Here is a 27,821-nt window from a genome sequence, read left to right on the forward strand (position 1 = left end):
CAGCCATGGCATGCCCTTTCGCATCTCTTTGCTTTTTTCATAAGCTATTCCTATGACTGGAATGCTTTTCCCTCTCTTCTCTACCTGGTGAACTCCTGACCAAATGCCTTCTGTTTTGAGATCCTTCCCTCCAGATGATGTTGGCTACTTTTCCCTCTGTGGTCCAACACCACTTTGTACTTATGTGTATGACAGCGTTTCTTTTATTTTATTGGGATTATTTGTCCCCTCCTCCATTTTATGGGTATCTCGAGGGCTTCTCCATGTCTATGCATCCCCAGTGATGGACACAGACCTGGTGATTACTTTTTTATTCCATAAATTTGTGTGGCTGGAAAGGTGGGGAACTTTAGATTAATCTCATAATCTCTGTTTCATCAAGGTTGTGGTTCTCAGCCTGATTTCTGCTGCACTGTTCCAAAGGGAAGGCTTGGAAATATGTGGGAGAACTTTGGGTTGTCACAATAACTAGGACTGAGTGCCACTGGCATTCACTGGGCCAGGACCAGGGGTGCTAAATGTTCTGTAGTGCATAGGACAGTCTTCCACAGGAAGGGTTATTCTCTCCAAATGCCAGTAACTTCCCCATTGAGAACTCCTTATCTAGTCTATCTAGTGTAAAGCACAGAAAAGAGGAGAACGATTTGATAGCTACAGAAACTGTGTTTCTGGCTCCCATCAACCCTCTGCACACACTGTGAATAGGAGAGCGTTATGCTCTGTGAGCGGACGGCTTGAATGATAGGTTTTTCCTGTCCACTAAATCCATTTCTACCCCTGGCTATTTCTCCCATGTCCTCTGGGTCCTGAGGTTGGAGTGCACGACTAAACTACAGGAAAGTGCCGGATGAAAATCTGCTCTCCCACTCGAATCTCTCTTGTCTAGGTGTTCTCTACGCCTGGGGAGAGGGACATGGGAATTGAGCTCTGTGCATTTCTTTCAAAAATACGGCACGATAATTTGATCTTAATGTTTCATCCACTGCACAGAAGGCTGAGAGTGACTAATTTCAACGATCTTTTAAAAAATCTATTTATAGCAAGCCTTCTGGCTACAGATATCAATGTGGAAGGTGGCACATTGATTTAAATCCAGTTTTCTGTCACGAGGTGTCAGAAAAGCTAAATGGCTCTGTCATGGTTTTTTAGGTCCTTTTCTCGGAAGGACATCCTTTTGTTCAATGTTGACACTGACGTGGCTGTGGTATCCAGGATTTAGGAAGAGTGTGAGGAGAAAACTTGGGAGCTCAGTTCTTCAGACAGGGCTCTTTGATTCTTCACCTCAAAGACATTTTTGAAAAAAGATCTCTGAAACACAAGCTCAGTCATTCATGTGGTTTACTGTCCTGTGTTATGTGTAGCAAAAAGTCTTTCTGAACCAATTTACCAGGAGTGTCTGGAGCTTGGTATTTATCAGCAGTTGCTTGGTAATGTTTTCTGAAAGATGTTGCCTGTAAAGGATGCTTTATAAAGCCAAGTTCTAGTCTCTTTACTGTATGTTTCTTTTTTTAGATACTCCCAGAAGTATAAAAGCATCCCCTGCTACAGCTGAACAGTTTTTTCAGAAGCTGAGAAATAAACATGAATTTACTGTTCTGGTGACCCTAAAACAGACCCATTTAAATTCCGGAGTGATTCTCTCCATTCACCACTTGGATCACAGGTACGTGCAGCTGCTGGAGTTTCCTGTTTTTTCATTATATATGGTGAAATTAACACATTAGAAAGAAGTAAACAAAAGCAAGATATTCATGATTGGTTTAAAACAGCAAGAATAATTTTGCTACATTATGCAAAATCAGAAACACAAGTAATTGAGATCAGCCTAAAAGCAGAAGGAGCTATTGCTTCTGATGTTGCTAAGAGCGCACGGAAGTCACCATTCCTAAAACCCATTTATTAATTACTAACTTCCTCGTGAGTTATCTTCCTCAATGTTAAAGTCAAACATACTTCCTCTTAATTGGTGAACAGTTAGCCGCAAAAATACTGTATTCTGTTTCTTTAGGATATTGCCTGGGTTTAGAGTTTAATAGTCTTATAATTTTAATCACAGACAGATAAATTCTTTTTCAGCGCACTTCTTAGACTGTGGCAGTTACAGCTGTATTCTTGGATGTGTGTTGAATCAAAATGCTGGCTAGTATTTCCTAGCTTCTCGCATGCATAGAAGCATGATTAGGAGAGCTGGTGGGAGTAGTGAGGAAGAGGGGAGAGGGGGAAGAAGAAATTCATTCATGACACTTAGCATATACATAAATTGCTACTAAATAATATCAAACAGCTTAAAGTGATTCCTTCCTGAAAGAATAACCACAGTTCTGACAATGAAAGTTCTTTTGTGTTTATATAGTTTTTTTTTTAAAGAGCAATCCTTTTTTTATTTTTTAAATTAATTAATTTATTTATTTATGGCTGTGTTGGGTCTTATTTCTGTGCGAGGGCTTTCTCTAGTTGCGGCGAGCGGGGGCCACTCTTCATCGCGGTGCGCGGACCTCTCACTGTCGCGGCCTCTCTTGTTGCGGAGCACAGGCTCCAGACGCGCAGGCTCAGTAATTGTGGCTCACGGGCCTAGTTGCTCCGCGGCATGTGGGATCTTCCCAGACCAGGGCTCGACCCCGTGTCCCCTGCATTGGCAGGCGGATTCTTAACCACTGCGCCACCAGGGAAGCCCTTGTATTCATATTTTGAATGCCCACTTTATGACTCTCTGGGGACGTTGAGCAAGTCACATAACCTCTCTGTGCCTCAATTTCCTCATCTGAAATATGAGGATAGAAATAGTACCTCCTTCATAGGTAGTTGTGAGGATCAAAGAGTTTATATATGTAAAGTGTTTTACATATATAATGGATTTAATAATCCTGTTCAGATGTGGGCGGAAACTTCTTTTCCTGGTTTCTCTTATGAGAGATGGGGCAGCCTGGGACTTGGCAAATCTTTGCTAAATACTAGAGGGCAAACAGAAGCAAATATATGTGGAGAACAAAATATAGAAAATTGACACAGAGAGCAGGGTTCCTGATCATATTCTACCTGGATTACTCTCAGGGATTTAAGGCCCCATCTAATTCTATCTTTAGTCCCAAAGGATTGGCATAACTTCCCAGGCCCCTCACTTGGGTTTCTTTCCTCCCAGGTTTTGGCCTGTGTTTGAAAGGAGGGTACCATCCTAACATTCACCAGGTAATTGGCTTGGGCTCCTTAAGACTGAGCAAGAAAGGGAGAGGTCCATCTCCCAGAGTTCACCAGGGCTCTTCGCCTTGGTATGTTCCTGGTCATCGTCTTCAGGTGATTGATATGAGGGGAGCTCCTCGTTTGTAACACTGCGACCCTGCCCTTCTCCAGTGGGCTTTAGGCACCATGATTCACATACAGCGAAAGATATTGTTCCTTCACAGAGCAGCCTGACTTATTGCTGATTATTTCTGTTTGCTAAGAAAATTTCCCCTGTATCTTGGGCACTAGATTTTTCTAAGCCCTGTGGCTTCCTACTACCCCATTTGTAGAGACATGGAACTTGCCTAACCTTCTTCCAGATGACATCCCTCACGACCATCCCATCCAGATGGTCAATGTTTTGTTGGTCCCTAGAGTTGAATACATTAACTCTACAAATGTTTGACCAGCATGGATTTCTTATAATCTATGCACTTTCCAACTGATACGTATTAAAATAGTTTGAAAATTTTTTTAGCACCTTAGACATAGTAAGGATATGGACAACCGAAATACCCAACTTTTATCAGGTAGGTCCTTGAAGGAAGATTTGCTGTCAGACAGATCCTATCTTACTATTCCTATGAAGTAGATTTGTTAAAGTTATGTGTAGGGCTTTAGATTGACTTATTTCAATTAAAAATAATATTTGTGTTTTTCAAATTAGCATAGCAATATATTTTCATTGTAGAAAATGTGGACAACTGACAAGTGTAATAAAGAAATAGGAAAACTCATACAAATCATGTCACCAGAAGAAGACTGATGTTGAAATTCTGTCATATTTTAATCCAGTTTTTTGTCTGTGTCGGTGTGTGTTCTTACTTTTGGATACAGAACTCATTTCCTTTTTTAACTTTAATAAATAACACCATGATGAACATATTTATACATAAATCTTTGGGCTCAGCTCTCATGCTTTCCAGGTATTCTTGTTAAATTGATTATTAATTCTTCATTCTTCCTTTGTATCATCTTTACATTTGATAACATTTACCTAAACAAATACCATATTTGAGATATAAGACATTTTTTATGATATTTAAAATCATGTCTATTTGGAAGGCACTTTTCATTTGCTTGGGAAGCCAACAATTATTAAAGGCTTATCGTGTGCTAGGCGCAGTTCTCAGTGCATTCCATGGGTTAGTTCCTTTTACGTCAATATTAGATAGTGGTTCAGAGTGCAGATCTGGAGAAGGACTGCGTGCATTCCAGTCATAGCTCGAAGACTTACTGGCTCTGTGACCTTGGGTAAATCACTTACCTCTTCTGAACCTCAGGTTCCTCATCTGTAAATCCGTATAAAGTGCTTGATGATACTAGAGAAAAAAATCCACAAAAGTCCCATCATATTGCAAGGTCATTATTCTCATTATCATTTTACAGATAAGAAAAACAAATCTTAGAGAGGTTAAGTTGTTAAAGGCTCCCAAGAGTAAATGCAGGTAGGGTTTAAATTCAGGTAGTGTGATTATAGAGCTGGTCTTCTGCACCTCTGCGCTGTGCCTTCTCTCAGTGTCTGAAGTTGTTAGACTAGCTTCTCTTCTCCCTGTTTTTTCACAGTATCACTTATCTAGATGGTGACAGAGTTGGCACCCAAACCCACTTCTTCTGATTTTTTTTATTCCAGTTTTATTGAGGTATATAAAGAATTGACATGCAGCACTGTATAAGTTTAAGGTATACAGCATAATAATTTGGCTTACATACATCATGACATGGTTATCACAGTAAGTTTAGTGAGCACCCCTCATCTCATATAGATACAACATCAAAGAAACAGAAAAATAATTTTCCTTCTGCTGAGAACTCTTAGGACTTACTCTCTTAACAACTTTCACGTATAACACACAGCAGAGTTAATTATCTTTACCATGTTGTACATTACATCCCTAGTACTTATTTATCTTATAACTGGAAGTTTGTACCTTTTGACAGCCTTCATCCAATGCCCTCTTCCTCCATCCCCCGCCTCTGGGAACCACAAATCTGATTTTTTTTTCTATGAGTTTGTTTGTTTTTGAAGCATAATTGACCTACAACACTATTAGTTCCTGTTATGCAGCATATTTCTATATATTTCAAAATGATCACCACAGTAAGTTAAGGTGGCAGCATACATACACACATACGTAGTTATTGACTATCTTCCCCACACTGTACATTTCATACCTGTGACTCGTGTATTTTATAACTGGAAGTTTGTACCTCTGAGTCTCCCTCACTTATTTCTCTCCTTGCCCCAAACCCTCTCTCCTGTGGCCATCACCTGTTTGTCTCTGTATCTGTAACTCTCTTTCTGTTTTGTTATGTTTGTTCATTTGTTTTGGTTTTTAGGTTCCACATATGAGTGAAATCATACAGTATTTGTCTTTTTCTGTCTGACTTATTTTACACTCAGCATAATTCTGATTCCCGAGTCCGGTATTTTTACGCATCCACTGTGATATCTCCTAACCTCCCATCACCCTCACAGACCTTGTGCTTTGGTTTGTATTGTTTTTTTTCCTGTTGTTGTTGCTGAAGGTATTTTTCTTTCCTTAGTCTTATTCTCACCCATCTCTTTAGTGTCATCATTTCCTGAACACTTATTTATTCTCTGATTATTTTCACAAAAAATTAAGGAGGTTTATAGAGATATCTACAGGAAAATAAGACAAAAATAGAATGAAATATGCAAACCAAGGCAAAGAAGAAATAGACAACTACTTAGATGATAAGGGAATGCAACTATTCTTTGTTCTGAGACCAGAGACTTATTTCTCCTATGACCTTTTATGGTAAAATGTAGTGAGTGCCTTTAGAGGAACAAGTTCAGAGGACCTCGTGTCAGCTGGTGGCATCAAGCCACAGCGCGCTTCAGAAAAAACAAATCTATAACGATGCCAGTAACGTGCACCTAGGTGTAAAGGTGTTTGAAGTTGTGCTGTCTTCGAGGCCCTTGGTAGTGTGCACAAAAGTTCTGTGCAACCAAGTTTTACTGCTCAGAATGCCAATAGCACCTCCTATATGAAATCCTGATAAAATACCATGTCTTCTAGGCAATATTCTTTACCAATTGCTTTTCCCAGTGTCTTGAGCATAATACTGAATTCAAGTTAGACTTCTCTGATAAATACCCAAATTGCAGCTATTCTTTGTTGACAGTTAAATGAGGGTTAAGTGTTGAGCCTCAGCAGCAATTGAGTTGGAGGAAATACTGACATTTTATTATAAAAATTGAGGAGCCAAAAAAGGCCATGCCTGAACAGAAGGTACCCACATCCTCCTGTGGTGGCTGAAGTAGGCAGTTCCCAAGGGCAGGGCCAGGCTTTTTCTGGGTAAGTAGTGTGGATTCTACTCTCGCGTACTGATGGATGGATCCTCTAGAATGTCGAAATTTTAACTATGCTACAAATTTCAAACATTACATATAATATTAATGCTTATAGTGAATTTTACAACTTAGGAAAATCACAAAGAAGGAAGCAAAAATCATCTGTAATTTTATCCCCCTGGGGATAGTTTCTACTAATACTTTCAGTTATAAATGTCTACTTAAAATGTATAGATATACTATTTTTTAAAAAAATTAAATCACACTGTACATAATATTTTATAACTTTTTATAATTTAGCAAAATTTTTTGAGGATTTTCCTATGCCAATAAATATTCATTTATAATCTGTTCATTAATGACCAAAGAGTATTCCATTACTGGGTGCAAATTAAATCAGGGAAATCAAAATCTCACACAATTTTAATTTTGTCATTAAAAAAGCCAAACTATCCAAAAAATGTCAAATTTTGCTCAGTAGAACTATCTGAGGTATCCATTAAGATGACTAGCTTGCAAAATATGGTCCTGGATAAGTGAATACATTTATGTGCTTCAAAGGATGGTTAGCTGTAAACCAGTTAAATGTTGAAAAATGCTCATCAAAATAAACAGGTGATGTCATCCTTTAACTGGCAGTGATTAGATGTGGATCCAGCTTTCCGTCAGGTCTGTCCTAGCTCACAGAAGAGCTCTTCCTCATGAGGAAAGAAGCTCATTTCCTAGTTGCTTTTGGGAGTGTGGGGGGTGGTGAGGTCGTGGTGCTCCGCTGACCGCAGTTTCTTGCCTGCTTGGTAGAAGGCCAGAGTTTGAGTTATTCCCCCGTGAGTTAGGCTTTGTGAGTTTGACCATAGAGTGCCTGCTGCAGAGCAAACACTAAATAAACATGAATGTTATTACTAGAGGTGATGTGAAGCGGCTTCCCTGCTTCTCGTGTCAGTCCCTGGCTTCACTCTCATCTGCATGCGGCCTGATGGCAGTGAGCTATCCTGAGATATCTGGCTATTGTGCATCTTGCTCTGACTCCAGATGAAGTAGGGAGAGGTCAGTGAGAAATAGAGGCTGCGGGGAATGTCAGCTCTGGCACTGGCAGAGACGGAGAAAAGTGGTATCATTCAGTAGGAGTATAAATGCCAGGCACAGTGGCCAGTCTGCTCATCATCTATGTGTAGGTCTCTTTCTTTCTGCTCATCCAAGTCCGGTTCACACTTCAGAACTTCACTCACAGCTCCGTGAAGCTTTTACCTTGACCGTGACCTTCCCAGTTTACATTAATTTCTTTCTCCAGGTTTTTAAATCTGGGCCACTCCTTTTGGCATTCTAACATATAACATCTTGTTGTTTCAATGTTTCACATATATACCGGGGTCCTCGAGCGCTCGGGCTGCGCGCGGAGCGGGCTCGGGAGGGAAGTCCCGAGACAAAGGGAGCGCCGCCGCCGCCGTCTCGTCCGCCTCGCTCGCCGGGCCGCGGCCGCCCGAGGGACGCAAACATGTCGGGGATCGCCCTCAGCAGACTCGCCCAGGAGAGGAAAGCTTGGAGAAAAGACCACCCGTTTGGTTTTGTGGCCGTCCCAACAAAAAATCCCGACGGCACGATGAACCTCATGAACTGGGAGTGCGCCATTCCCGGGAAGAAGGGGACTCCGTGGGAAGGAGGCTTGTTTAAACTACGGATGCTGTTCAAAGACGATTATCCATCCTCACCTCCGAAATGCAAGTTTGAACCACCGTTATTTCATCCGAACGTGTACCCCTCGGGCACAGTGTGCCTGTCCATCCTGAAGGAGGACAAGGACTGGAGGCCGGCCATCACGATTAAGCAGATCTTATTAGGAATACAGGAACTTCTAAATGAACCAAATATCCAAGACCCAGCTCAAGCAGAGGCCTACACGATCTACTGCCAAAACAGAGTGGAATACGAGAAAAGGGTTCGAGCACAAGCCAAGAAGTTTGCTCCCTCATAAGCAGCGACCTGTGGCATCATAAAAAGGAAGGGATTGGTGTGGCAAGAACTTGTTTACAACATTTTTGCAAATCTAACGTTGCTCTCTACAATTACTGGTCACCTGGGGAGGGTTGGGCGGGCGCCATTTTCCATTTCCGCCACTGGTACAGTCTCGGCTCGCTGAATCGCCCAGTTTTTCATACAGGGTCTCTTCCTTCAGTCTTTTGTATTTTTGATTGTTATGTAAAACTTGCTTTTATTTTAATATTGATGTCAGTATTTCAACTGCTGTAAAATTACAAACTTTTATACTTCAATGAGTCCCAAGGAGCTAGTTCCTTTGCTCGCGGATGCAGGCATGCTTCACGCCGTCTAGAGCTGCATTTAGCCTTCAGCTGGCTGCACGAAACAGAAAATCAGACCTGCCCCGCCCTGCTGCCTCCTCTTCCAGAGCCCGGCTTGTGTTGCTTACGAGCCTCAGATCCACAGTCAGCCAGCGTCGCGTTTCCGCATCACTTCCTTTGTGTTTATATGGCGTTTGTCTGTGTTGCTGTTTAGAGTAAATAAACTGTTTATATATAAAAAAATTATTATTAATATTAATATTAATTGCATATAAGACGGTAAAAAGTATCATTTACTGCCTTTGATCACAATTTAAATTTTAAAAATCTAAATCTATTTGGTAACAAATATTTACTTAAGATTTTTAAAATTTAAATTGTAATTGTAATTAAAAAAAAATTGGTAATACATTCCATGGTTCAAAATTTAAAAGGCACAATAAGATATAGAGAAAAAAGTCTACCTTCATCCCTCCCCGGCCACCTGATTTCTGTCCCTGGGGACAGCCACTATTATCATTAAAGACATTTTGAAAATAAGAAAAGTTAAAAGAAGAAAATGTGTCTCAGCCAGTCAGTGGTGTGCTGGAGCGGGCTCCTACTGGCTGATAAGAGTTGAAACTTTGTGAGCTGGCTGACATTACTGTTGTAGCTTGAAGTAGACTATGGAAATAAGCAAGTGCTACAGAGTAGAGCTATTTTTAAAAAATGTATTTTTGTTGATAAATATTCTTTTTTCAATGAGTCTACTTTTTTCATATTTCTTTTCTTCTATCTTCCCTAAACAAATGGATAAATGAACCAATATCTTAGAATTATTTCTCTAGAGAACAGAGAGCCAAATGTTAAACATTTATCAGCACCATGCCTGCAGTGGTTGTAGACAACCACCATAAGACTCCAGGATGTAGCTTTCTAATCCTTTTCCCAGGAGTACTTCTGTGTTTGCCTGAAATTTTATGTAGCTGACAACGATTTTTGATTAGATTTTTTTTTTTTTTGCTGTAAAGGATTATGCATTAAACTTGCATACTCTATTTTACCTGCCATGCTGTCATACAAAGTTAGATGCTAAATAAATATTTGGTGGATGAAAAAATGAGTGAAAGATCGAGCGAAAGGTCATCATGAGTACACCAGGAATCACAAATGACATCAAAGTTTTCTCCAGGCTAGGGTAAAGGATCTGGAGAATGTTCAAATTGCTCTATGGACGCAGGGTGCCTTATCTATCCTGAAATGCCATTAGCTCTAGGCGTGAGGATTTCACTAACTGGCAGACGCTGCTTCCAAATGACTGTAGGTCAAGTTCTTAGAGAATAACGACACCTGTAATGAGCTATGTAGCAACATCTCAGCCACTGTGTGAAAGCTGGAAACCTAATCACACAACTCTGTTGGTTTGGACATATGAGACTAATGGACGCGCTCTGGGTCTTGGGGTGTCTGAAGTGAGCTAAGAGCAAGATGGAAGTGGGAAAGGCAGACATCACAGTATCTTGGGACTGGAAGTGCGCTTAAGTCACATCTTGGTACTGAAACGCAGCTTCAAACAAAGTGACATCATTATGAAGCTAGTGGGAACCTTATAAGCAGTGCCCTGGTGCGCCGTGAGCAGTCTCATTTGGCCTCCCAACCTGAGATGCTGGTTTCCAATGATGTTTTTCAAGTAGGGGCTGCTGTTAAAAATTGGACCACAAACTTCACGTGAGCACAGTGTAAAAAGATTGTTGGCTCTTCTGGCAATTCTGTGTATGTTTAGCCAACATCAGTATTACCTAAAAACAACAGACAATAATATATGGTACTTTATATATGAAAGAATCAAGACACTTAGGCAGATCAAAGGAGTTTTGTCATCATTACAGTTTTCTGGCTATTGTGTTTTGAAAGGAAAAAAACAAAGACTAGAGAAATCATTCTAAGATATTATTCACTTATCTATTTGTACAAGAAATATAGAAGAGAAATATGAAAACAGTAAAGGCTAATTGAAAAGTGAAAGTATATTTGTAAGTGAAAATGAATGAGAAAATTTCCCCGAATTCCAAAAGGACTCTGTTCTCTTTTTCCATGTTTTGCAAAACTGCACTTTCTTCAGGATACATAAAATCCTTTTGCTGTCCCTTGGTGTAGCTTTGGTACAGTCCCCTAGATTATATTCTGTGGTTTAAAATTTCCTTTATGAGAAGTTTATGGTCTACTCTACAGAATAGAAAATTTGGCATGATTTTGGGTAGTTTGGGGGAAGTAAGAAAAAAATTCATCTGTCCCTGATGCTACCTAACTTTCTTCTTTGGATGTTGAAGAATTTGTGACAATGGAGAGATTATCTCAGCCAATATTTGACTCTGCAATGAATACTGATACATAGGCATTAATGCAAATACTGTTGATTAGTTTACTATTGATCTTTTAATTGAAGATCTGGAAAGGGGACAATGGTACATCTGTATTTAACTTTCCATCTTAATCTGCCCCGCTGTATTCAATGAATGATCATTTTGTCTTGCCTAACAAAGAAAAGAAATGGACATCTTGAACTTAGATCTAGGTATACTTATTAGTGTAATATCTAATAGGTGAAGCTGGTGGTCCCAATGCCAAGTACCCAGAAGCCCATTCTTTTCTCACATATTTGTAATGTCAAATGCAGTACCAAATCTCTATCAATTCAGAGGTCTGTTTCTGGGCCTTGTATTCTGCTCTACTGATTGCTTGTGGCTCCTGCAGGAAGACCACACTACTCTGATTACTGTAGTTTTATAAGACTTGCTAACTCATAGTTCAGGTCTCTGTTCTTCCTGTTCAGATTCTTTTGCTATGCTTGAAACTTTATTCTTTGGTATAAACTTTAGAATCAGTTTGATAAGTTTTATGAAAAAAATGCCATTGGGATTTGTATTGGAATTATATCATATTTATAGATTAATGTGCTAACATTTTTCTGATATTCATTTTTTAAAATCCAGGGATATGACTTATCTCTCCATTTTCTTTCATTTCTTCTTTATAATTATCTCTGTAAAGGGCATACACATATTTTGTTAGATTTTTTCCTAGGAACCTTATAGGCTATTCTGTTACTCAAGTGGGATCTTTATTTTTCCATTATATTTTCTAATTTGTAAAAGACTTAAGTTACTATATTACCAGAAAAATGGATTCTGATTTGTATCAAAAGTAACATCTTCTATAGTATTTAACTTGCTTTCTCTTTTGTCTCTAGAGGAAAGTTGGATTATTTGGATGCAACTCAAGTATTATAAGAAAATTTTCAAGGTGCCATCAAAGCTCATTTAATTCTCTTTTCTTAATCTGCCATACATTGATATGCGCTGACATTTCAATGATCTTTTCCAAGATGAATGTTGAGGGATTGTTGTAATATATTTTAATTCTTTGGCCTTAAGACTCTTCTCCTTTTAGTCTTAACAATGTCGTTGTGAAACTTCCCAAATGCTGTTTAGGCCTTTGGTCAATCACTTAAAATCATTTTTCAAAAGACTCATTTAACAAATTAAAATGATCTTCCTGCAGTTTATTATGAAGTGACAGGAAATAGAATTGAGCTTATTTGTAACTTGTTTTATTATCTCCTGTAGTGTGGTGAAGCATGTACCTTTTAAAAAAGTCCATGCAAAATATTATTTTGGTGTCCTTATTGACATGGAGTTTATGTTATCTCCATTACTTAAGAAATCTTATTTCCCTAGCTGTTATATACACTTGCATTCCATTGATCTTGGCAAGGAGTCATATTTTTGAAACCATATATTGATGTATTTCATAATAGTTGAATGAAAGTCATTCAAATTTTGCCTCTTCTTTTCAGTGATTTTACCCATTGAGCATTTAAAGAGGGAGATGATTGGCATGCTGTTATCTTTCCTTTGTATTTTAACCTTTGGTTATTTAAAACTCTAGGTGGTGTAAAAATTATGTTTGATTATTATTGAGGATGTGAGTGCACTAGAGAATACATGAATCAGTGAATATTTCAGCTTAAATCCATTTAACTTAGCCAGTAAAAATACCCTGAACAGCACCGAAAAGAAAGTAAGATATATGTTTTGAGGAAACAATTTACTTTGCAGATGACTTGAACTATACACTTTGAGGCACTGAGCACTATATTTAAAATACTTTTTGCTTATATGATATCTGAGAAATGACTGTCATTTCTAAAATTTACTGTTCTTTGAATATTAGTGAATTTGTACATTTTCATATATTTATTAGTAAGTTGTTGGTGTCTCTGATTAGATGAATAGTTTCTAAATATCCTTTGCCATTTTTATACCAGAGTCTTGTCATTTTTCTTGTTTATTTGTAAAATTCTTTATATGTTAAGAATGTCAACTCACTGTCAGTTATATATGCAGGAGAGTTCCCAGGTTAATGATTGCTTTTAATTGAAAAATGTTTTTTGAAATCATTTTGAACCTACAGAAGAGTTACAAAGACAGTACAAAGAACTCCTACCTCTTCTCTCACCAGATTCCTAATTGGTAATATTTTTAGCTCATTTGCTCCATCACCCTCTATCTCTGTCCAGTATGCCTTTTACTGATAATATACTCCATTACCCTTAAATACTCTAGTGTATATTTTATTAAAACAAGGACACTCCCTGTATAACCAACATACACAATACAATCAAGAAATCAACATTGACAGCACAATATCATCCAATTTCGGACCCCGCTTAAATTTCACCGACTATCTAAACAATGTCTCTTTTTCCTTCTTGGGCCATAATTCCATTCTAGAACACATGTTGCATTTGGTTGTCATATCTTATAATTTCCTTCAATCTGGAGCAGTTTCAGTCTTTCCCTGTTTTGGGTATCCTTTAGAGTCTCAGAAGTATAGGCATTTCATTCCATATTATCACCCTCAACCTGGGTCCATCTGATGTTTCCTCATCACACTCAGGCTATGCATTCTTGTTAGGAATACCACAGAAATGATGCTGACCACATCTGGAGGTACACTGTGTCAGTCTGTTCTACTGCTGATGATATTAACCTTGATCACCTGGTCAAGTTAGTGATCTGCCAGGTTCTACACCATTTTTTCCCTTTGATTTTGATCAGTATTTTATGGGGAGATAATTCAATTTCATTCCAATATCCTGTTCCTCATCAGACCTTCACCCACCTGCCTTAACATCCATTGACTGTTCCCACCTGTATAAGATACGATTGCTTCTTAGTGACACGAATAAAATGATAAAATGGAAAATTGAACTCATTCTAACTCAAATTCATTTTTTATACTGTCAAAAACTTAAGGAATATGTGTCATGTAAAAATATATTCCTAAAAAATGGTAATTCAGACTTTGTATCTCATCTTAAGTGCATATCTCCATTCACTATGCAAGGTATCTTTAAATTAACTACTGTATTTTTCTTTAATGAAAAGTATTCATTTATACTGAATGAAATTCAGAGAAAATAATATGTTTTTTCCGTAAAGTTGATGTGCCCAACTTTTCTACCTTTTTCTTGATAGCTTTATATACAGTATTGCATTCATTGAACTAAACTCAAAGACCTTTGTGAAAACAAGATCAAAGTGTATATAAGATATATTTCCAGGCAAATTTTGCTGGAAATACATTTAGCCTTCTATGACATCTAATTATTGGATTTTCATTTTTTGACATTTCTAATAGGTTAAAAATGCATGTTTTCTACATTTAAAAAATAATTCTGATTGTTATTCATCAGCCAGTAACTGAAATAAATATATGTCAAAATCTTTCTATCCTCCAGTTTGTCAGAATTCAGGATCTATTGCAGGAGTTTTGTTCAATCACATTAAGAAAAATTGTGCTTATTTTTAATCTCTCCATTTCTAACTAGATTTGAGAATGTAGAGTAATAAGACAGTATAAAAATGTCTGGTCATGTAAAATAAAGATACGGCAGAAATATAAAAATTCTGGACACGAAAAAGGAAGGCCTACATTTATAGCAAATCATCATCCTGGGGAGTGTCAATTCAGGAAAATGATGAAATGGGAACTCTTTGAGGGCCTGGACTTTTGTCTCTTTTTCCCAGTATTCTCTGTGCCTGGTATAGTGCCTGCTGTAAAGATGGCTGATAGATGTTTGAGGAATGACTGAATGAGAAGTGCAGAGAATCTGCTGATATCCAGTGTATGGTAGTTGGCTGATTTCTTAGGTTCATTGAAATGTTGTCTCTGCATTATAAGGATTAACAGTTTATTAAGTTCTTACTCTGTGTCATGTAGTCTTCTAAACACCTTACATGGATTAATCTCATTAAATGTGCAACACAATCTTGGAGGTAGATACCATTCTTATCCTTATTTTCCAGATAAGGAAATGGGGCCTGGAGAGGTTAAGTCTCAAGTCCAAGGTTACAGTAAATGGCAGAATCAACATTTGAACCAGGCTGCCTGACACCAGAGCCCATTCTCCTGTAACCACCATCCTGACAGCTTCTCTCTCTACCTGTTTTAGAGCAGCACCATGGCCTTTCTACTTCCTCAAAACCCAAGAACTCTATTGACAGGGTTAATACTCTTGCTTTCTATTGCTTTTGAAGACAACAATCATATATTTTTCTTCTATTAAGCTTTTTTGTTATAGTAAAAATTTTTATCTGGAAGTTTTCTTTCTTGCAATTTATTTCTTTATTTCAATAGCATCATCATGGCTTGTTGAAGTTGATAACAGTATAAATAAAGCTGTTGTGGTCTGCATGATTGGGAAAATATTTTGTCTTTTCATTTTTTTTAATTGCCTCTCCATAAAAAGTTTGTGCTAAAACTTAAAAATAAGATTCCTACATTTCTGGCATTTCCCTACTAGAATTTGGGGCCCAGTTGGATCTATTTTCTTTAGTTAGGGGGGTCCAGTAGCCATTTCGATTGGGAACGCTTGAAGTAATAGGCTCACTAAGAGAAAAATGTCACCTCGGTGGATCACCCATGAATCCTGCTGCCTTCTTCCTTGGCTTTTATCTATTCTGAACAATAGAGGAGACATGACGACCATGAAGCATGTCAGAAAACAGATGCTGCAGTGTTGACAGCTTACTCTCCCCTGTGACTAATTCCTTTCTTTCAAATACAGCCTCCCTAGAACTTCTAGCTGCCTTACATGCATCAATGCTTTTCCTTTATTGTCTGCCCGTAGTTTCAGAATGTGTTACGTGTAAAGCTGCCAGAAATTCCTGTGCAGACCAACCTCTATTGGCCTAAGGAAGTCCTATCGATTTTTTAGGACCTTAGGAAAGCAAAATGTTAACTTAAGAGGAAGATTTGAAACCAGATAAAATACTTCCTGGAATCAAAGAGCATCGAGGGTCTTTGGGAGTCACTTAGTCACTCCAGATGGATGTGTTCCTAAAAGCATCATGAATCATTGTTTTAGGTGAAGGTGATGATGAAAAGTTACCATCTTGAGAACATAATTTTCTTCCAGAAATATTGTTTGTTGTTTATACTTTGAGATAGCATGATTGCATGCACACTTTAATACACTTGTAAAGCCACTTAAGTATCTGGAAATTGAAGAGACCATTGCTGTATTCTCTTGGAATTACACATGCACACACACACATACACACAAATTCCAATTCATCCAAAACTACAATAATGTTTAAATTATGTATATAAATGTATGGATTTTAAGAGATCACCAAGTTCTTTCCTTCAGGCAGAGCTGACTTAAATGATTCTAACAGGTAAAACTACATCCAGAAAAGATGTTTTGTTTTGTGATGTTTTGTTTTGTGAATTTTTTTCACAAAAGAGATTGACTTTAGTAACCAAATTCAGAAATTAAAAAATGATGTATTATGGATTTTTTAATGTAAAATTAAGTACATAGTGGCTTATATACTAAAGGATCAAGTAACTAATGATTCCTCAATGAGTATGTTATTCCCTCCCTGACTGTGCTCTACTTTTCTATGTATGTATATTTTTAGATCCTTTCATATCAAAGTGGATGTTATGAGAATTTGATGTATAAAATATCATTTCTATAGTCTTTGAACCCTACTTGACCATTAACACACATCACAGATGGTTTCACAGATCCAGGGATAATTTACTCCACTTCCTTTCTGCAGAAATAGCATTACATATACTCAGTGGAAAAAAGAAATTCACGTTTTATATAGGTCTTTAAAAATAACTTTTCAGGGAGGGAGACGCAAGAGGGAGGAGATATGGGGATATATGTATATGTATAGCTGATTCACTTTGTTATAAAGCAGAAACTAACACACCATTGTAAAGCAATTATACTCCAATAAAGATGTTAAAAAAAAAAGAGATAACTATAAAATAACTTTTCAATAGGAGTTTCATCTTTAAATTCAAATGAAGTGACACCTCAGTTAATAAATCCCTTGGAACCAACTGTATTTTATTACTTAACTATATTAAATATACCCTTGTGCGTGCGCATGCGTGTGCACACACACAGAAATATTCGCACCTTAGAGTCTTTCAAAACAGAACAGCTAGTGCTTATTTTTAATGACCAAATCTTTAAATTTTTCTCTCTAATATGTTAATCTGAGTTGTATAGAAAAAAGTATGACCATTTCTGAAATTAGAAAATGCTATTTATTATAAAGGGATAGTGAGCTGGAAAAAGTTTAGAAAAAAGGAAAGAATGCACTGACCCTTTCTCAGCCTACCACTCTTCAGCGTAAGCCCTCTTGGAGAGTTAGTGAAGGGTTATACTTCTAACTTCCTTTCAAATATCATTAGCATCTCTACATTGGAGTAAGGACTAGAGGCAGAATAGCTTTGGTGATGCCATCAGGAGTGGCATGGGCTGAATACAGTCTCCAAATAGATTCCTTGAGTTTTCAGCAAGTGGGGATCTTACTGTACATGGCCTGTACTTGTAGGTGATAAATATAAGTTGGGAATCATTGCAGAAATCTTCTTTTTCCTTATATGAATGTCTAATTGATGCTCCCCAGTTTTTTGAAAGAACGATTATTTTCTTTTAAAATTGCAGTCACCTTTGCTATAATCAGCTGAACCTGATATGTATGGGCCTGTTTTTAAACTATCTGTATGGTTCCATTAGTCTATATTTCTATTCATGTGTCAACATTGCAGAGCTTTAGCTACCGTGGTTTCATAATAATTTTAGATATAGTAGTGTAAACCTTCCAAATTTTGTTGTTCTACTTCAAGGTTATCTTGGGTATACTTGTCTTTTTCACATTTCCTTGTAATTTTAGAATCAGCTTGATTTTTGGTTGGGATCTCATTAAATCTCTACGTAAATTTGACCAATGATTTACGTATTTGCATTAGAGATTTAAAAATTTTTCTCAGTAACATTTTCATATAACATTTTATTTCATTTGTTTTGTAAGGTTATCGCACATTTTCTGTTAAATTCTGGGGTATGTGATGTTTTGATGTTAATTTAATTGGCACATTTAAAATTTTGTTTTATATTTGTTAGCAATACAAATGAGTTTTGTACATTGATCTTCCAGTGACCTTTGTTACATTAATTTATAATTTATTATTACTCATTTATTCATTAATTTATTTGCTATTCATTATAATATTGACTACCAATAACAGTGATATTTCTTTCTTTTCAATTCTCATAACTTTAATACATTTTTCTATCTTATTACATTGGCTATCCAATATGCAATAAATATGGAATAAAAGTGTGCTGGCTGATATTTTTATCTTCCCAATCTCATGGGGAAAGCTTTTGATATTCCATTATTAAGTATGATGTTTTTCATAGTTATTATTGTTATTTTTATTTGTAGATTCTTCATCTTCTATAAAGCAACTTCAGTTTTATTCCTCAGAATTGAGAAAAAGAATGGATGCTAAATTTTCTCGAATGCATTTTCTGCAACTGCTAAATATTTAATTTTTCTCATTTATTTATTTATTTTTTTGGGGGGATTTTTTAAAAAATTCAAACAGAAAGTCACAAAAATTATAATCATCCTCATCAGTTCACTCAGTCCCATGTAATTAATTTTTTTTTTCAGCTTGACCTTTTGTTAGCACTTTTATGAATTCATCAGTTTTCCATTAGAGTTCTGAAAATGCTTATTCATTCAGTTCAGCAGTATAGTCATTTACCAGAAACCTGTACCTGTCAGAGTCTTCCATGAATTCCTTGAAGATGAAACCCTTTTATAGGGACATTTTTGCAAAAGCATCAGAGTACACCCAGAACTGTCTGTAAACGACAAAAGACTTAAAAATGGCCACGGTTAAAGATTTGATGAAAGTCCATAATAATGCAATTGACAAGGAAATTTAGTTATTTCTGAGGAATACATTTTAAAGTAATAACTAGAATTATGACTTATAACATTATACCAGAACATATAAGATTTTTAGAAATTTCATGTAATGTCTGAAACACTTATATTAACATATTTGCATACAAATAACCCAAAGAAAGTTTAGTATTAGTTGCTTTTGTTTGTTTGTTCTTTTATACTGCAGGTTCTTATTAGTCATCAGTTTTATACACATCAGTGTATACCTGTCAATCCCAATCTCCCAATTCAGCACACCACCATCCCCACCCCACTGCGGTTTTCCCCCCTTGGTGTCCATATGTTTGTTCTCTACATCTGTGTCTCAACTTCTGCCCTGTAAATCGGTTCATCTGTACCATTTTTCTAGGTTCCACATACATGCGTTAATATACGATATTTGTTTTTCTCTTTCTGACTTACTTCACTCTGTATGACAGTCTCTATATCCATCCACATCTCAACAAATGACTCAATTTCGTTCCTTTTTATGGCTGAGTAATATTCCATTGTATATATGTACCACACCTTCTTTATCCATTCGTCTGTCGATGGGCATTTAGGTTGCTTCCATGACCTGGCTATTGTAAATAGTGCAGCAATGAACATTGGGGTGCATGTGTCTTTTTGAATTATGGTTTTCTCTGGGTATATGCCCAGCAGTGGGATTGCTGGATCATATGGTAATTCTATTTTTAGTTTTTAAGGAACTTCCATACTGTTCTCCATAGTGGCTGTATCAATTTACATTCCCACCAACAGTGCAAGAGGGTTCCCTTTTCTCCACACCCTCTCCAGCATTTGTTGTTTGTAGATTTTCTGATGATGCCCATTCTAACTGGTGTGAGGTGATACCTCATTGTAGTTTTGATTTGCATTTCTCTAATAATGAGTGATGCTGAGCAGCTTTTCATGTGCTTCTTGGCCATGTGTATGTCTTCTTTGGAGAAATGTTTATTTAGGTTTTCTGCCCATTTTTAGATTGGGTTGTTTGTTTTTTTAATATTGAGCTGCATGAGGTGTTTATATATTATGGAGATTAATCCTTTGTCTGTTGATTCATTTGCAAATATTTTCTCCCATTCTGAGGGTTGTCTTTTCATCTTGTTTATGGTTTCCTTTGCTGTGCAAAAGCTTTGAAGTTTCATTAGGTCCCATTTGTTTATTTTTGTTTTTATTTCCATTTCTCTAGGAGTTGGATCAAAAAAGATCTTGCTGTGAGTTATGTCAAAGAGTGTTCTTCCTATGTTTTCCTCTAACAGTTTTATAGTGTCCAGTCTTACATTTAGGTCTCGAATCCATTTTGAGTTTATTTTTGTGTATGGTGTTAGGGAGTGTTCTAATTTCATTCTTTTACATGTAGCTGTCCAGTTTTCCCAGCACCACTTATTGAAGAGACTGTCTTTTCTCCATTGTATATCTTTGCCTCCTTTGTCATAGATTAGTTGCTCATAGGTACCTGGGTTTATCTCTGGGCTTTCTAACTTGTTCCATTGATCTATGTTTCTGTTTTTGTGCCAGTACCACATTGTCTTGATTACTGTAGCTTTGTAGTATAGTCTGAAGTCAGGGAGTCTGATTCCTCCAGCTCCGTTTTTATCCTTCAAGACTGATTTGGCTACTGGCGGTCCTTTGTGTCTCCATACAAATTTTAAGATGATTTGTTCTAGTTCCGTAAAAAATGCCATTGGTAATTTGATAGGTATTGCACTGAATCTGTAGATTGCTTTGGGTAGTATAGTCATTTTCACAATATTGATTCTTCCAATCCAAGAACATGGTATATCTCTCCACCTGTTGGTATCATCTTTAATTTCTTTCATCAGTGTCTTATAGTTTTCTGCATAAAGGTCTTTTGTCTCCCTAGGTAGGTTTATTCCTAGGTATTTTATTCTTTTTGTTGCAATGGTAAATGGGAGTGTTTCCATAATTTCTCTTTCAGATTTTTCATCATTAGTATATAGGAATGCAAGAGATTTCTGTGCATTAATTTTGTATCCTCCAACTTTACCAAATTCATTGATTAGCTCTAGTAGTTTTCTGCTGGCATTTTTAGGATTCTCTTTGTATAGTATCATGTCATCTGGAAACAGTGACAGTTTTAATTCTTCTTTTCCAATTTGTATTCCTTTTATTTCTTTTTCTTCTCTGATTGCCATGGCTACGACTTCCAAAACTATGTTGAATAATAGTGGTGAGAGTGGACATCCTTGTCTTGTTCCTGATCTTAGAGGAAATGCTTTCAGTTTTTCACCATTGAGAATGATGTTTGATGTGGGTTTGTCATACATGGACTTTATTATGTTGAGTTATGTTCCCTCTGTGCCCACTTTCTGCAGAGTTTTTATCATAAACAGGTGTTGAATTTTGTCAAAAGCTTTTTCTGCATCTATTGAGAAGATCATATGGCTTTTATTCTTCAATTTGTTAATATGGTGTATCACATTGATTGATTTGCGTATACTGAAGAATCCTTGTTTCCCTGGGATAAATCCCACTTGATCATGGTGTATGATCCTTTTAATGTGTTGCTGGATTCTGTTTGCTAGTATTTTGATGAGGATTTTCGCATCTATATTCATCAGTGATATTGGTCTGTAATTTTCTTTTTTTGTAGTATCTTTGTCTGGTTTTGGTATCAGGGTGATGGTGGCCTCATAGAATGAGTTTGGGAGTGTTCCTTCCTCTGCAATTTTTTGGAAGAGCTTGAGAAGGATGGGTGTTAGCTCTTCTCTAAATGTTTGATAGAATTCAGCTGTGAAGCCATCTGGTCCTGGACTTTTGTTTGTTGAAAGATTTTTAATCACAGTTTCCATTTCATTACTTGTGATTGGTCTGTTCATATTTTCTGTTTCTTCCTGGTTCAGTCTTGGAAGGTTATTCCTTTGTAAGAATTTGTCCATTCTTCCAGGTTGTCCATTTTATTAGAGAGTTGTTTGTAGTGGTCTCTTAGGATGCTTTGTATATCTGAGGTGTCTGTTGTAACTTCTCCTTTTTCATTTCTAATTTTATTGATTTGAGTCCTCTCCCTCTTTTTCTTGATGAATCTGGCTAATGGTTTGTCAATTTTGTTTATCTTCTCCAAGAACCAGCTTTTAGTTTTATTGATCTTTGCCATTGTTTTCTTTGTTTCTATTTCATTTATTTCTGCTCTGGTCTTTATGATTTCTTTCCTTCTGCTAACTTTGGGTTTTGTTTGTTCTTCTTTCTCTAGTTCCTTTAGGTGTAAGGTTAGATTGTTTAGTTGAGATTTTTCTTGTTTCTTGAGGTAGGAGTGTATAGCTATAAACTTCCCTCTTAGAACTGCTTTTCCTGCATCCTTTTTAGGTTTTGGATTGTTGCGTTTTCATTATCATTTCTCTCTAGGAATTTTTTAATTTCCTCTTTGATTTCTTCAGTGATCACTTGGGTATTTAGTAACATATTGTTTAGCCTCCATGTGTTTGTGTTTTTTACGTTTTTTTCCCTGTAATTCGTTTCTAAACTAATAGCATTGTGGTCAGAAAAGATGCTTGATAAGATTTCAGTTTTCTTCAATTTACTGAGGCTTGATTTGTGACACAAGATGTGATATATTCTGGAGAATGTTCCGTGTGCACTTGAGAAGAAAGTGTAATCTGCTGTTTTTGGATGGAATGTCCAATAAATATCAGTTAAATCTATCTGGTTTATTGTGTCATTTAAAGCTTCTGTTTCCTTATTTATTTTCATTTTGGATGATCTGTCCATTGGTGCAAGTGAGGTGTTAAAGTCCCCCACAATGAATATGTTACTGTCGACTTCCTCTTTTGTAGCTGTTAGCAGTTGCCTTATGTATTGAAGTGCTCCTATGTTGGGTGCATATGTATTTATAATTGCTATATCTTCTTCTTGGATTGATCCCTTGATCATTATGTAGTGTCCTTCCTTGTCTCTTGTAACCTTCTTTATTTTAAAGTCTATTTTATCTGATATGAGTATAGCTACTCCGGCTTTCTTTAGATTTCCATTTGCATGGAATATCTTTTTCCATCCCCTCACTTTCAGTCTGTATGTGTCCCTAGGTCTGAAGTGGGTCTCTTGTAGACAGCATATATATAGGTTTTGTTTTTGTATCCATTCAGCGAGCCTGTGTCTTTTGGTTGGAGCATTTAATCCATTCACGTTTAAGGTAATTATCTATATGTATGTTCCTGTGACCATTTTCTTAATTGTTTTGCGTTTGTTTTTGTAGGTCCTTTTCTTCTCTTGTGTTTCCCACTTAGAGAAGTTCCTTTAGCCTTTGTTGTAGAGCTCGTTTGGTGGTGCTGAATTCTCTTAACTTTTGCTTGCCTGTAAAGCTTTTGATTTCTCCATCGAATCTGAATGAGATCCTTGCTGGCTAGAGTAATCTTGGTTGTAGGTTCTTCCCTTTCATCACTTTTAGTATATCATGCCACTCCCTTCTGGCTTGTAGAGTTTCTGCTGAGAAATCAGCTGTTAACCTTATGGGAGTTCCCTTGCATGTTATTTGTCGTTTTTCCCTTGCTGCTTTCAATAATTTTCCTTTCTCTTTAATTGTTGCCAATTTGATTACTATGTGTCTCAGCGTGTTTTTCCTTGGGTTTATCCTGTATGGGGCTCGCTGTGCTTTCTGGACTTGGGTGGCTATTTCCTTTCCCATGTTAGGGAAGTTTTCGATTATAATCCCTTCAAGTATTTTCTCGGGTCCTTTCTCTCTCTCTTCTCCTTCTGGAACCCCTATAATGCGAATGTTGTTGCGTTTATGTTGTCCCAGAGGTCTCTTAGGCTGTCTTCATTTCTTTTCTTCCTTTTTTCTTTATTCTGTTCTGCAGCAGTGAATTCCACCATTCTGTTTTCCAGGTCACTTATCCATTCTTCTGCCTCAGTTATTCTGCTATTGATTCCTTCTAGTGTAGTTTTCATTTCAGTTATTGTATTGTTTATCTCTGTTTGTTTGTTCTTTAATTCTTCTAGGTCTTTGTTAAACATTCCTTGTATCTTCTTGATCTTTGCCTCCATTCTTTTTCCGAGGTCCTGGATCATCTTCACTATCATTACTCTGAATTCTTTTTCTGGAAGGTTGCCTATCTCCACTTCATTTAGTTGTTTTTCTGGGGTTTTATCTTGTTCCTTCATCTGGTATATAGCCCTCTGCCTTTTCATCTTGTCTATCTTTCTGTGAGTGTGGTTTTTGTTCCACAGGCTGCAGGATTGTAGTTCTTCTTGCTTCTGCTGTCTGCTCTCTGCTGGATGAGGCTATCTAAGAGGCTTGATGGGAGGCTCTGGTGGTGGGTAGAGCTGACTGTTGCTCTGGTGAGCAGAGCTCAGTAAAACTTTAATCCACCTGACTGCTGATGGGTGGGGCTGGGTTCCCTCCCTGTTCGTTGTTTGGCCTGAGGCAACCCAACACAGGAGCCTACCTGGGCTCTTTGCTGGGGCTAATGTCAGAGTCTCCGAGGACTCACTCCAAGGAGTACTTCCCAGAACTTCTGCTGCCAGTGTCCTTGTCCCCACAGTGAGCCACAGCCACCCCCTGCCTCTGCAGGACACCCTCCAACACTAGCAGGTAGGTCTGGTTCAGTCTCCTGTGGGGTCACTGCTCCTTCCCCTGGGTCCTGATGCGCACACTACTTTGTGTGTGCCCTCCAAGAGTGGAGTCTCTGTTTCCCCCACTCCTGTTAAAGTCCTGCAATCAATTCCCACTAGACTTCAAAGTCTGATTCTCTAGGAATTCCTCCTCCTCTTGCCAGACCCCCAGATTTGGATGCCTGACGTGGGGCTGAGAACCAGTGGATGGACTTCTGTGGTATAAATGTTCTCCAGCCTGTGAGTCACCCACCCACCAGTTACGGGATTTGATTTTACTGTTATTGCGCCCCTCCTACCATCTCACTGTGGCTTCTCCTTTGTCTTTGGTTGTGGGGTATCTTTTTTGATGAGTTACAGTGTCTTCCTTTAGATGATTGTCCAGCAGCTAGTTGTGATTCTGGTGTTCTCGCAAGAGGGAGTGAGCGCACATCCTTCTACTCCGCCATCTTTGTTCCTCCTCCCTTTATTTTGTTAATATGTAGTGAATTACTTTGATTGATTTCTAAAATGTTAAACCAACCTTAAATTTCTGATATAAGTCCCACTTAGTTATGATGTATTATTCTTATTTTGTATTACTAGATTATATTTGCTAATGTTTGTTCAGGCCTTTTATGTCTATTCTTATGAAATAAATTGGCTTGTAGTTTCCCTTTCTTGTAATGTCTTTGTCAGTTTTTTGCCTCATAGAATATGTTAGGATGTGTTCCCTTTTTGGTAATCTGGAAGAATTTGTGAAAGATTGCTGTTACTTTCTCCTTAAAGTATTCAAAAGAATTCACTGATCTAGTCATCTGAGACTGGAGTAATGTTTGTGGGATGATTTTAATTACAATTATCCTTCTTTCTACGTTTAGTGTCCTAACCCTAACAAAGGCCAGCACTCCAAACTGCGTATTAAATTGCATTTCCTCTCAGGGCATTGCTTCAAGAATTCACTTCTTGTTTTGCACTATTACTTTGTACGTTCTCTAGCGGATATTTCCATAAACATATAAATATGCTATAATATTTATAGTCTGAAAAGCAAGCCAAATGTAAAACCCTCTATTGACCTTACCTATTCAACTGCTGTTCCTCTGTTCCCCTTTGGTTGTCTCCAGTTCCCCTCCTCTCACTCTTTATTGGACCCTACTCTCTGCTTCACTGAAAATATATTTGTAACGGTTACCACTGATGTCCATCTTGCAAAGTCCATTCTCCAATTCAGAGTCCTCATCGTATTGGACTTTGATTATTCCATCCTTCCAAACTCTTTTCTTGAGTTCCCACTTTTCTGGTTTTATTCCTCGGTTTCCTGGCTCCTTCCTCCTCACACCCCTGACATCTGGATGTAGGACTGTTCTAAGGCTTGATGCCCAGACTTCTTCCCCATGTTCACTTAATTCCTAAGTGATCTCATACTGTCTAAGGGCTTTAAATCCCATCTCTATGAAACAATGGATTATTAATTTTTTCTCTTATCTTGACCTTTGCTCTTGGACTCCAGACTTGTATATCCAACAGCTCACCTGCATCTTCACTTGCATAAGTTGGAATATCAAACTGTGCATGTCAGAAGTCAAACTCATCGTCCTCTTCCTTAATCTTGCTCTTCATTCAGTGTTCCCCATCTCAGTAAATGGTAACTGCATTCTTCTAGTTGTTCAGGCTAAAAACCCTGAAGTGTTTCTTGATTTCTCTCACACTGCACATTTAATCCTAAGAAAATCTTTTCACCCTTTTCACCACCTTCCCTGGTCCAAGGTACCTCTAGCAATAATGTTCAAACTCATCTCCTTGATTTAGCCCTTGTAATCTCCCACCCTTCATACAGTTTATTTCCAACACTGCAGCCAAAATGATTATATTAAAACTCTGTTCAAAAAACCCTCCCATGGCTTTCTACCTACAGCAGCCAAAGTTATTTTTTAGACCCTTAGCCCCTAAGTGGTCTGCCTTTCTGCTTTCTGATGCCTTTTTGACCTAATTTTCCTCCTATTCCTCCCTTCCTCATTCCACTCTAGCCACACAGGCTTCAGTGATATTCCTTGAATTTGCCAGGCAGGCTTCTGCCTCAGGGTCATTGCTCTTCTTCAGGGTTTCACTACATGTCACTTCTTCAATAGGCTTTCTCTGAACATCCTGTTTTAGATATCTTCTTACCATACTCCTTAGCCTCCTTCCCCACTTTAATTTTCTTCATAGATTTTATCACCATGTAACCTGTTTATTTGATATATTTTATTAATTTACTTTATTTTAATATAAATTCAAGGAGAACTGGTATTTTTATCTCTTTGGTTCTCTTCTGTATCCCCAGAACCTAGAACAGAGCCTAGGACAAATAGACATTCAGAAAATATTTGTTGAATGAATAAATGAGTGAGTAGTGAATGAATATAACAAATTCCTTTGAAATGTGTATGCCATTTGAATCAGCAATTTAGTTATAATTTATTCCAAGAAGGAAATTGTGCAGGTACACAAAGAAACATGTATTGAAATATTTTTATTAAGAATGAAAAACTGGGGAATTCCCTGGCGGTCCAGTGGTTAAGACTCAGTGCTTTCACTGCCGTGGCCTGGGATCGATCCCTGATCAGGGAACTGAAATCCCGCAAGCCACATGGCATGGCCAAAAAAAAAAAAAAGAAAAATCAGAAACAGTAATAAGAAATTGGATATTAACTAGATCATGACACAGCTATACTATGAAATACCATGCTTCCATTAAAAAGGATGTGACTTTACTTTTATTGACTTGGAAAGATATTCACAGTGTATGGTTAAGTGAAAAAGACTGCAAAGGATACATGCAAAAATATTATATTGATCATCTCTTGCCAGCAGGACCATTAGTAATCTTACTTATCTTCTTCATGTTTTGTGTATTTTCTGAATTTTTGTATTATTATAACCAATTATTTTATATCAGAAAAATTGTATACATATATAAAACCAAGTTGTCAAATCTTTCACAAGTAGCCATATTCTGCTTGGTCTTCCCACAAGGCAGGAATGCTTAGCTTGGAGTCCATGGATGGACCTCATGGGATCTGTGAACCCCTTGTCAAATCTGTAAGCCAGATTTTCTACGAACTCGCATTATGTGCATTTTCAGAT

At 37.3% G+C, this 27,821-nt stretch overlaps 2 protein-coding genes across 2 annotated transcripts in view; both read left to right on the forward strand.

The window, feature by feature from the left end:
• NELL2 (neural EGFL like 2) overlaps positions 1-27,821 on the forward strand; it is a 381,815-nt gene that overhangs the window by 49,034 nt on the left and 304,960 nt on the right. Inside the window, exon 3 of the mRNA XM_007179220.3 lies at positions 1,513-1,663. Coding sequence (XP_007179282.2) covers positions 1,513-1,663 — 151 coding nt within the window. The remainder of the gene's footprint in view (positions 1-1,512; positions 1,664-27,821) is intronic.
• Positions 7,893-9,075, forward strand: LOC102999638 (SUMO-conjugating enzyme UBC9-like). Its single transcript, XM_057556968.1, has one exon. It carries the CDS (start codon positions 8,031-8,033, stop codon positions 8,505-8,507), a length of 477 nt encoding a protein of 158 aa, XP_057412951.1. The 5' UTR covers positions 7,893-8,030; the 3' UTR covers positions 8,508-9,075.

Source organism: Balaenoptera acutorostrata, chromosome 11 (assembly GCF_949987535.1).
Source record: "Balaenoptera acutorostrata chromosome 11, mBalAcu1.1, whole genome shotgun sequence".
In the NCBI taxonomy this organism is placed as follows: domain Eukaryota; kingdom Metazoa; phylum Chordata; class Mammalia; order Artiodactyla; family Balaenopteridae; genus Balaenoptera; species Balaenoptera acutorostrata.

Bases quoted from the DNA above. Each gene is read 5' to 3' on its own strand.
- LOC102999638 (XM_057556968.1), top strand. From the start codon at position 8,031: ATGTCGGGGATCGCCCTCAGCAGACTCGCCCAGGAGAGGAAAGCTTGG.